This window comes from Trichoplusia ni, unplaced genomic scaffold (genome assembly GCF_003590095.1).
Source record: "Trichoplusia ni isolate ovarian cell line Hi5 unplaced genomic scaffold, tn1 tig00001457, whole genome shotgun sequence".
NCBI classification, from domain to species: domain Eukaryota; kingdom Metazoa; phylum Arthropoda; class Insecta; order Lepidoptera; family Noctuidae; genus Trichoplusia; species Trichoplusia ni.
The window spans coordinates 184685-195887 of NW_020800126.1; the positions used below are offsets into that span (position 1 = coordinate 184685).

The 11203-nt window shown below is 37.2% G+C and overlaps 2 protein-coding genes across 3 annotated transcripts; one reads left to right on the forward strand and one right to left on the reverse strand.

Annotated features, from left to right (window-relative positions):
* The first annotated feature begins 829 nt into the window (after positions 1 to 829).
* LOC113507307 lies at positions 830 to 5607 on the forward strand. Of its 2 annotated transcripts, XM_026890169.1 has the most exons (4): positions 830 to 991; positions 1537 to 1656; positions 1925 to 2045; positions 4739 to 5607. In XM_026890169.1, exons 3-4 carry the CDS (start codon positions 2024 to 2026, stop codon positions 5239 to 5241), a joined length of 525 nt encoding a protein of 174 aa, XP_026745970.1. In that variant the 5' UTR covers positions 830 to 991; positions 1537 to 1656; positions 1925 to 2023; the 3' UTR covers positions 5242 to 5607. The 2 variants fall into 2 exon arrangements, with proteins under 2 accessions (XP_026745970.1, XP_026745971.1); XM_026890170.1 differs by lacking the exons at positions 830 to 991; positions 1537 to 1656; positions 1925 to 2045 and adding an exon at positions 3090 to 3301.
* Positions 5584 to 9723, reverse strand: LOC113507306 (ADP-ribosylation factor-like protein 1). The gene is made up of 5 exons (XM_026890168.1): positions 9518 to 9723; positions 9217 to 9433; positions 8951 to 9062; positions 6951 to 7173; positions 5584 to 6563 (listed from the first exon to the last, which is right to left on the reverse strand). Exons 1-4 carry the CDS (start codon positions 9519 to 9521, stop codon positions 6964 to 6966), a joined length of 543 nt encoding a protein of 180 aa, XP_026745969.1. The 5' UTR covers positions 9522 to 9723; the 3' UTR covers positions 5584 to 6563; positions 6951 to 6963.
* Positions 9724 to 11203: the final 1480 nt, after the last annotated feature.

Below are 11203 nucleotides of genomic sequence, written 5' to 3' on the forward strand. Positions count from 1 at the left end.
AGCTACTGCTCTAGAACGATGACTTTGTATATAACATCTTTAGCTTAGCCATTTATTAGGACTTTGATCGTATTGAATAAATACTTCTACTGGACTGTACACTATAAGAAGATGATTTGGTTGGTAGCTTAGCTTATCAACTAAAAATGTAATGTAGTTTCCTAAACAGTTTAAGTGATGGAATCACAATGATTTCAAGATATGAAGGAAGTATTTACCAGTCAAAAGCTTGTTGAAAATTAAAATTTTATTAATCTTTATTTTAACAGAGTATGAAATAATAAGTTGACCTTTATGTGAACTTTCTCGGTCAGTCGGAAAGTGAACGTGAAGCGGGTTGTGGGTCGGCATTGTCGCGGCGCGCGTCGCCTGCGCATGCGCGTGCTATGTAAATTACCATCTGCTTGCAGGTACCTACGGCAAACCCTACAAGGTTATATAAAGATAAACTTATAGCTGATACACAAATAATGGTAGTAGGTACAATAAAGATTGAGTGTCAACGAAAGGCCAAAATGTCTTAGAATAACCTAATAAAACATTACACAGAAATCTAGCCAGATAGAGACTGCTTAAGCATGTGAACCGAGCTGGAAGCCGATATTAGAATGAGATAGGTAATGGATTGAAGATCGGCTTAGGACAAATGCAGCTAGTAGCTTTTGCTATCCGTGAATAGTAGACGTAATTCAGCTGCAACATGCTGACTACCTCGAGCAGCTTTTCTATAGTCCACCCACCTTTATCCTTAGCATACCTACTTTCTGATATTCTTGAAACACAAAGCTTCACCATAAAGTTTAGCGCTTGTGACATATTATTCTGTCATTCAAAAAATGTTCGTCTAGTTTATTGTTATCAAAAACAAATTAATATGCAAAAAAATCAATAAAAACAGCTAAAAACTAAGGGGACCCGCTATAAAATGAACCTTACTGTAGTCTACTGTATGCCAGGACAAATATGAATGTTACAGTAGGAGCACTCAAAGGTTAGTAGGTAATCTAAAAATACCTGGACTTTTATACCTAAGTGTATTTTAAATTCCATAACTTGGGAAGTTTTTAACGAGCATGTGAAATCAAGAATGGGATACTTAATATGGCCTAGTGTAGCCAGCAGCCGTAATAACAGACAATAATACCGAATAACTTCATTTCACAAGGATTCCTCACGAATTTTCTCCGTCTTGATACCTAACGGAGGCCTGTGGAGGTGGACGTCGCGGAATCTTAGCGACGAAAACTACTGGAGTTATTCTTTCTCCTTTTACACCCACGGGGAAGCATTATAAACTATTAAGATGGAGGCATTATGACTCCATGCCTAAGACCTCCATTGAGTTAAGAATAACAGAACAGATTCACCGAAATACCGTTTGCGCTTTTCCCGACGTGGTGAAGACTAGACCTAGAAGAGACCCTTTTGATTTAGGGCAGCCCGGCGGCTGACTTAACCAGTGCCTCGCCCAAATAATATCTAATTTCTAAGCACAGTACACAAGCGTTGATGTTCTAAAAGATTTTTTATTTTCAGGCAACTTATTCACAAGACAACCTATAATGATAATTTACCTTTTCCAAGCGATTTCAGTCTACTTTATTTTTGTGCTTACCATATGGATTTCCGCTTATGTACTTATGGGCAAAGCAATACGTATGTATACATATATTGGTATTTTAACTTTTTAAGCGATCATCCTTGCCGCAGCATTGGCACCCTTTTAGGTCAGTGTAAGTTTAGACAACAGTTAAAAGACATTTTATTGTACATGCAAAATCAAAATACCGCATAGCAGTTTTAGTTCCTTAACTAACATTAAACCAGCTGTTTATCAAATATATATTAAATCATGTTTTAATCAACATCGTACGTTTTCCTCTCTTGTTCTGCACTTCGTGGGCACCCTGGCGGGGCGTCCCAGGTAGCTGGCCTGCTTGTGATGCACCGCTGCTTCTTAGTGTCAGCGGCACCGCTGAGGAACATCTTGTAGAATAGCGCAAGAAGTCCAGCGCCAACGGCTATGCCTCCAGATAAGGATGGAGGTAAATATTTACATTTTAACTAGCACATGACCATTCAGAAATTTTAATCTCTGTAATGTAATGCATATTTTGAAATCTTGTGTAATTTATAGGAATCATTATATGTTGACTGAAATATACGTATGTACATGAACGTACAGAAAACCTTTCTTGTGCAACCACAACTTTTATGCAAGCTGTATCGAAATCTAGCCGTGCGGTTCTGGATAATAAATAATAATGTTCCTTGCGCATTAAACAACACCAGGGTGTTGGAGAGGCGGAAGAAATGATACGTTTGGATTCACTTTGTTTTAGAACAGGATAATTAACAAGAAGTACTTACGAGTTGCCCTCTCTGTCATCCTTGATGCAAATTATCATTTTGTTTGTATTTACATTTCATATAAATTGAATTGTTCCTCTTATGGGGCAGTTGTGGCCTGTCCTCATTAACAGTCTGAAATCACTAGAGCCGTACCTTTACCTTTGATCAGGTAAGCAGTTATGAAAACCAGGCATGATCACATATTAACAAAATCAAACAAGTATACCGGAAATCCTCGTTGAGCACGCTAGAAGGACCCGATAAATATTTTCATGAAGTTTGACAAAGATATCGTGTGCCTACTTAAAGGGGAGACAAGAGAAAGAAAGGATTTTGATTCTACGTCAATTACAATTTGGATTAGATTATTTTCTATTGTACCTTGTTTTTTTCTATCTTTTAGCGAAACTTCAGCACAAGCACTCATAAAATCCATTTTAGAGTAACTGCGTAGTTGGAAACCTGTACGACTAGGACCATATCTTGCGACTGCATTACCCGCGCTGGAACGGGGAACTTCTTGCCGCATATCAGTCCCTGATAACAATACAGTCAAACTACCTACTTATTCCAATTTCCTGAATCTGGGTCAGTTTGTAACACCCCCGCGACACAAGAGTTAAAAGCGCATACTGCGGGCGTCGATTTTTTTTGAGGAGTTCTCATTACTAATCAGACTTTCTTTTATATATTCAGTATCCACATTACCTCCTTCGTAACAAAAGTAGTTTTTGACATATGTCAAAGACAAGCAAAGACAGATTGGCAATTCAATATCTAAATAGTGTGCCGGATCCCCGACAGCCAAACGTCGCCATGGCCAAAATAAAATAACAATGCCGTGGCAAATAGCAATAGTAAACAAGATAAAACAAATTCATCCGACATGATAAAAGAATTACAGATAGTCTATCTTAAGACACAAGCATGAGTGCAGGGGGTAGAGATGGTAAGTTCTGAGTTTCACTGCGTAGCGACTGCTAATGTAACGGTGTCAAGGTGCTAGTCTATTAGCTATAAGACGTATGATTAACAGACCAGGGATGAGTGTTGCACCCATAGTTCCTAATTTGTGACATCCGTGACTTCGATCCTCCCAAGGCGACTGGATGGGCTCTCAGAGCAACAGTGAATTAATTGAAAATGCTCAATTTTATCCAAATACGATTTATGTAGAAATAGATTTTTCTGTTCTCGTGTATCTTAATGAACCAAATTTCTTCTACGCATACTTCTACAATTCTAACTTTAAGTAACCCTGATCTCACGGTAGCCTTACCTAAACTCTCTCTCTGTAATCTTGGCCTCAGAACATGTAACTGGTGCTACCATCAGGTTGTTGACCTAGACACTTGTCTTAACCTACCCGTGTCGAGAAGTCTTGTTTTGGTTTTCGTTGTAAAACTGAGCGAGTAATACTGACCAGAATCCGGGGATTTTCGTAATTCATATGAGTTTTATGTCTTAATACTTTATTAGCTTAACAGTCACTTTACGAATTAAAATGTTATAGAAACGAATTAGCTTTGAGATATTGATGTAAACATGAAACATTATGAAACCAAGTACACTATCCCAAAGTAACGTAAAGAACGGATCCCTTTTGGATATGAATATTATAGTACTCGCCATACACTTGCCCAAATCCGGAACAAGAGATCCAACTTAAATAGTTGGGAATGAACTAAGTCGATGATGAAAATTTCAGAGGGGCCAGAACAATGGCAGAAAATCGCAGGCGGGGTGGCGCTCGGCGTGGGAGTCCTTGCTCTCCTCTTTTTTTTCACCCGCTCTCGCACAGAAGCTCTTGAAAAGCCACACGAGGAGCCCAAAGAGAAACAGAAAGAGAAGGAAGAGAAGGATGAGGAGAAGATATGCACTTGCATTTGCCCTCGCATACTCCCTAGTCGCAGAAAGCAAGAATGGCGATCTGAAGAGGATTTAAAGAAAGAGTGCCGGAAGAGACAAAAAAAGAAGATAAAGGAACTAATCAGAACTCTTGAAGAAGACTGCGACGAAGATTAGTTGGTGTTATGTGAGCGACAGACATGTCATTGCTTCATAATACAACATTAATGAGTTGCCGGTTAAGGTTCAAACTCAATTTTTGTTAAGGCCTAGGCAAGAAGTCGGTTCTTTCCATTAAAATTTCCCAGTTCAAATTGGGGGGAGAGGAGACACGTATCATTAACGAAGTAATAAGAAGTAAACCTGATAGGCAAAGGTTCGTAGTAAGATAAAGTTCGCGGCAGTGTTTCCGGACAGTTTTCCTAAAAGTACGTCAATATACGTAAATACGCACTCAGCAGTTATCATGTAACCGGCCTTTCTCTGCTGTCTCTTCACCCAACTCGTAGTTTGCATATTAATGATAATTTATTTTCAGGACCTGGCGCAGCCGATATAGCCAGATGGCTTCCAATAATCACCGGTGCTGTAGTGGGCGCCGGCGTCCTAACCTGTATATATCTGTTCAAATCCGAGTCTCCAGAACCTGTACCGATAGCGACCCCAGACAAAGAGGAAATCGAAGTGCCAAAAAGAAAAACATTCGTAGACATGAAAGCTCGAGAGGACAGATTCAGAACGGGTCCTGACGGCTGTGTTAGAATAGACTTGAGGAAGAAGCGATGGTTAACGCCGGAGGAGGAACAGGAGCTACAGATGCTAGAGGAAGGCATGAATGACGAGCAGTGTGAGATCCACAAGCAGATGCTGGAGTGCGAGAAGAAGAGGCGGCGGACACTCTGCGAGTACCGCCAGCGACAGCGGCTGTGCCAGCTGCGCATGCAGCAGCGCTTCCAGCAGACGCGCGAGCAGCGCCAGCCCGTGGCCAGCGAGCCCGGCCGCTGTCCCGACGACTGCCAGCAGGGCGACTGCGACGACTAGCCCGCCGCCCCCTACACACAAGCCTGCCTTAGTTGCAAGCCAGACCGACAAAACGTGAGACGAGGACGCGTCGCAGACGCGGCGGTCCTTTGCAAAATTTTCATACAAAACGTATAGTAGCGTCGCGACACAAAATAGCTGAACGGAACAAAACATTGCGCGGACGAGGCGCAGATAACTTTGTGAATAATTTTGTGCGTCGTCGTCTTACGTGTTTTCTGTGTGACTTGCGCCTCGCAACGCCAACCTGTCTGTTGTCTTTTATCATTGTAACACCTGTTTGTGAGATTTAAGTGTCTCGTAAAACATACTAAGTAAGCTTCGACAAATAAAACCACAACATAATAATACATGATATTGTATTTGGAACAATCTTTCTCTCTTACCGCATAATAATATAAATTATAGCTTGGTGAACGTCACTGATACAAAATATATAATAATTAATAGTAATTAATAATAACTTATGTATAGGTACATCCGTCGTCGCACGCGCACGATCCCGCTACAAAACATATTTTATTACATAAGGTCCGCCGCCGCCACTGGTCACAACTGTTGCGCTGATATTTAACGTTGACAGAGATCGGATCCACATCATCCATCCTCCACGAATTTGATGGAATACAAAGTGTTTTATACTTCGAATTCAAAAAATGGGGACTGACTTTTCAATTACGTTAAGAATATCATTTTTGAAAGTCACATAAATCGACAATTAACAATTTCTATTCATTCATTGTTATAAGAGCAAGGAAAAAAAAATACGTAGGCATGAGATATTTTTAAGCGAAAAAATTGGAAATGTTAAATTGTTGTAATTAGACAACATGATAGTTAGGTAATACAGTCTTTATGTTAACACCATACAGTAACGATTGACGATGCTTTAATAATTTTGGGTTATATTAATTCCTGAACATGTCGAAATTCTAACTTTAAGTACCAAAACACATTCGTAATTTTATTTCATAACAAATTATTACTATTACAAATTTCGACAAATTCAATATTAACTTTAGAAATATACTTTTATTTAGTATTACAAATAATTACAATAGGGATCGACTATGATCAAAGAATCTGAAATTGCATACCATTAGTCTTGTATCGGGCTTGTTACGTACAAAATAAATAGATTAAGATCACGCACGAGGATCCTGGTACCCTAAGCCCGTCTTCACAGTATTGTATTGCACTCGGTGGCGTGGCGGCGGCGTATAATGCTAAAACTAATGGCGTTACATGTGACTATTTTATGTCTGTCCATCGCGCACTTGCACTTCAAGCCTTCTTGTATCACGTGTCCACAACTGTTTACTCTGAAAAGAGGAAAACTTGTCATAGAATACTAATGTCAATATGGAATACGATTTAATAAAACATTCAATCAACAAAATATAAGTTTCATTTATTATTTAATTGATTTTAAGCTAGTTTTAGAATTAAGCTGAACTATGATGTGAAGAAGTTAAATTTGTGAGACGTATGTATTTTTTTTTTAACAATAATTCAATTTCAACAATAATTTATTTCAGAAGCTCTTAAATAGTCTCGAAGTATTGAGTAACCGAACCACGAAAGCTTTGATAATGATGCTTTTATGCTTGATGCTATAAGGAGTACTCAAATTTATTCAGTTTGTTAATACAAGATTCTCTGGGTATCGTGGAGTACAAATCTGATAACAGGATAGGTAGGTTAGGTACCTTCCATCGTATGTTATTTCCGTGCCTGCAGCGCGTTGGACAGCCAGTCCATGGCCTGGTCGAGCCCCTCGCCGCGCACGGCGGACGTCTTGAAGATCTGGAAGGTGCGGTCACGCAGCGCGTCCAGCCCCAGCGCCTGATGGACCTCGGCCACGGTCAGGCAGCCCGCCATGTCCTGCTTGTTCGCTAGCACTACTAGAATCGCATTGGCTAACTCCTCCTCCTGCAACGTGCACAACCGATGCTCTTAGTTCTAAAAACAATATGGCTTTTAGTCACATCTAGTGTAATCTGGTAAAAACTTTAAAACATTTTTGGGGGTACAGAATTGGAGTAATGGCTATTTCCAGTTACATAAAAAAGAAATAGGTTTATCCAGTTCTAAATTCTGAGGTAACAAACTTAAGAAAAAGAAACCGACGAATGACAACCTTGTCTCTTGAGTTTATATGAAAAACTATAAGATAACTGTAACAATTAACTTTGTAGGATAAACGAAATCTATTTACGATATTAAGCTGAATTCATTTTGTAAAGGAAAATACAGTTATGTTTCGAACATTCAACTGAGTGTAAAGTATAAAATTTTATATCAAGAAGCATGAAGTGCAATAAATTCATGAGCATTGATTAGAACATCAAATTACTTAGCAATAGTTAGTTTACAAATTGGATATTATTCTAAGGTGACAAGGCACATTAATTTTCTCATATCAAAACCAATTTAAATATGCCATTTGATAAAGTTTGTGTTCTTAACTCATAGTCCATAACAAGGCTAATTGGGAAAAGGAATGAAAAGTGGTCAAGTGCGAGTCGGACTCGCGACAGTAGTTTCCGCACCATAAACTAAAAATAAACAAAGCAGTGACAAAAAATGTAGCCCACTCTCAAAATTATTTGCCATGGAATAACACATTTATGACTGTTGCAACCTCTAAAGTGGCGTCGTACACGTCATTGTGAACATTTCAATTGTCTAGTTATTTGGTTCATGAGAAATAGCCTGATAACAGACAGGTAGACATGCATGGGCAGTCTGATGAACCGATAGACAGACAGGCGACAAATAGAGACAAAGTACCCTTAATAATAAGGTTTTACCCTTTGGGTCCAGGAACCCTAAAAACTACTTCAAACACTGGATATTTATAACAGTATATTAGAATTCAAAATATTATGATAAGAGTGGATTTACTTAGAATAATGTCACACTTAGGAATTAAATGGTTTTTTTTATTCTTTAAAAGTAGGTTGTGGCACAGGTAAGCTTTGATCAATAAACCAATATAGAACCTAAAGCTTCATAACAGGAAAAAGGAAGAAACCATTACTTCTATACAATCTGAGGAAACAATGTCACTATTAGGAATTACTTTAACAGTATCTGATCAAGATTAAGGATTTTAATGTTAATGCTATCAGTACTTCACATTATCCAGCAATCTACATGGTATAATAATTAAAAACTTAATGCTATGACATACTTTACTGTCTGAAATGTCATAACACTTCAAGTGTAAGTAAAGTTTTGATTAAAATACAAGTATAATGATTGTACTATTTTGTTTGTGGACCTAGAAATATATATGATTAATAGCTGAGTCAGCAAATGTTGTGTAGCCAATTAGCTAAAAAAAAATTTGGAGGATGAAAAATTGATCTCTATTTCTCACACTAACCCAAACCCAAAACTTCATGTGAATCATACAATTATAATAATATGTGATACTTATAAAGGATAATAATCTACATCTCAGATTGGACTTTTGTTTTAGATTGTGTGGAAAAATTGTAAGTGGCTTATAGGTAGGCTAACATATTAAAATATTTTTAGTATGTTACACAAGGCCATACATGTTATTCCTTGTTCAAACTAAACTAGTCAGGCAAGACTACCCTTAGTTTGAAAAAATGCATACATAAGAATTAATTTATCGTTCAATAAGGTAAATTTTATTACAAACTTATTAAAAATGGTAGGAATCAATAGGACTTACCCGCAGCATGTGTACCAGTTCATCTTTAGATATACCTATTCGATCTCTATCTGCTGAATCAACTACATATATTATTGCATCTGTGTTCCCATAGTAACACCGCCAGTAAGGCCTGAAATACATAATAACACATAACTTAATTGAGTAACAGTATTTGAATACATAACAAAAGATCATCTACAATGTTTATTGTAATGCTTGTGACACAAGAACAATGACCATGACTAAATAGGACCTAACCTATTTGTTTCACAACATTTACTAACCTAATACTGGTTTGTCCACCAAGATCCCACACTTGAAACTTTAAATTTTTGTATGTGACTTGTTCTACGTTAAAACCGATGGTTGGTATGGTCGTCACCACCTCGCCGACTTGCAGTTTGTATAATATCGTAGTCTTCCCGGCACCATCCAAGCCGAGAATCAAAATCCTCATTTCACGCGCCCCTAACAACCCTCTGAAGTAACTAAATAGACCACCTGTAATGTGCCAACATATTATGCATAAATAACAAGATGTATAGCACTATTATTTCAGATTTTTATGACAATTAAATCACTTACCCATTTTCTGATAAGCTTAGCCTATTTTAATGCATTAGTTGTTATGTCTAAGGAATGATTATGTATTATGTCTGCGCATCAAACGTTTCCAATGTTTTTATTTTTATTATCTACACTTTTAAATTATATATTCAATCACTTTTAGCGATAAATAAAGAACATTTTATCGAAAAGACCCAGCAAATCATTTGACGTGTAAGCAAGCACTCTTGTTAGTTGCCAGGTCAATAAAATAAAATGAGACTTTATAACTTGTATCTTTGAATGTTTATGCAAGAATAAAAATAGAAAAATCTTGATAATTATATAAAAATAACTACATTACTACATTTTTTTTTATTACTTTACCTTTTTATTTCAATTCTCTAGTTTGTAGGAAAATTAAATCTCGAACAGGTAACACTACGCCTGCAAAACCGTACGTGTTTCATGAAATAAAAAATAAGTTAAATACTTATGAATGCATCTGAAATTAAAAGAAAAAGACTAAAATCGTTTTACAATACAGCATCATAATTATTTGCTTACTTCACAAATTCTATTCCTTTCAAAAATGTATTAGCAATATGTAGCGTTACGACTACAGTTTAGAAAAGAAAAGTACGTTTTATTCGTCTTTAAAAATAATCTTATAAAATGGTATTACAATTGATCTAAAGCGATTTCCTAACTAATTAGGCATTTACGGAAATTCTGATATTCCTAAGCAACAAACTCGGGCTTTCCATAATAATATTATGAGCAGTTAATTTTAACAATCATGTCAGACAAGGCGCAAAAAATAGGTAGGTAAGTAATATTAAGAAATCTTATCCACTATAATTAGACATTTAAATATGATTTATCTCTAAAAGAAGTGTACTTTAAACTGGCCTTGTTACAACTGACTCACTGTTAAATATACATTTTGGGGTTTTCCATAAGGTTTAATCCACCTGTAATTACGTTGCTAAAAGTACTACTTAATATATAACTATATTTTATCATTGTTTCTAGTAGGAGTCTTTCAATTATTATATCAAAACCACACGCAAAAGCATTGTGTAGTTATCTATACCAACTTTCGCAATAGAAGAAAAGTATAATTTTAGTTTTTCAACAGATGGCGCTAGCAGTGTCTTTTCGCATAAACTTCAACATTGATAAATAGCCCAGTGTATCATTAAGTTAAAATCAACTTTCAGCGTTCAATCTTCGAATGCGAACGTATATAGGTACAACTGAAATTGGTAGGTGAAGGCTAGTCATCATCGGCCTAGTATCCAAAAAAATTGGTGGTTTGTATCTTGGTCCCTAACACCGATACAGGGCACGGTCCCCTGTGGTTTTTGGCCAGTAAGAGTCAGAGCATGCTTCTTCGTCGCCCCATTAAGGAAAATATTCCTGGGATTTCCTAGGATAATCCAGAGTCCGGCAAAGCGTTCAAGTGTAGCCTTAGCTATAGGACGCGGAACAGTATTCCGGTGTGAGTCCGGCAAACCCCTCCTTCTCCACCCCAAGGCTATCAAGCAATCGTTCCTTTGCCTTGCCATTAGATAAAAATAAATATTGTTCAGTGAAATTATTTGCGTACGCACATTATGTAATCGGAAGACCTTCGAAGTATGTTCTAGAGACGGTACTTATACATTATATATTATCAAGATACATTCTTCAGTTATTTGATGTTCTGTAACGATGGTTACT

What these genes read in the sequence shown, in the direction of transcription:
- LOC113507307 (XM_026890169.1), top strand. Translation starts at nt 2,024, where the DNA reads ATGCCTCCAGATAAGGATGGAG. An exon ending in GCCTCCAGATAAGGATGGAG is followed by an intron (nt 2,046 to 4,738) that starts GTAAATATTTAC and finishes ATTTATTTTCAG; the next exon opens with GACCTGGCGCAGCCGATATA.
- LOC113507306 (XM_026890168.1), bottom strand. An exon ending in GGTGGACAAACCAGTATTAG is followed by an intron (nt 9,063 to 9,216) that starts GTTAGTAAATGT and finishes TATGTATTTCAG; the next exon opens with GCCTTACTGGCGGTGTTACT. An exon ending in AACTGGTACACATGCTGCGG is followed by an intron (nt 7,174 to 8,950) that starts GTAAGTCCTATT and finishes TGCACGTTGCAG; the next exon opens with GAGGAGGAGTTAGCCAATGC.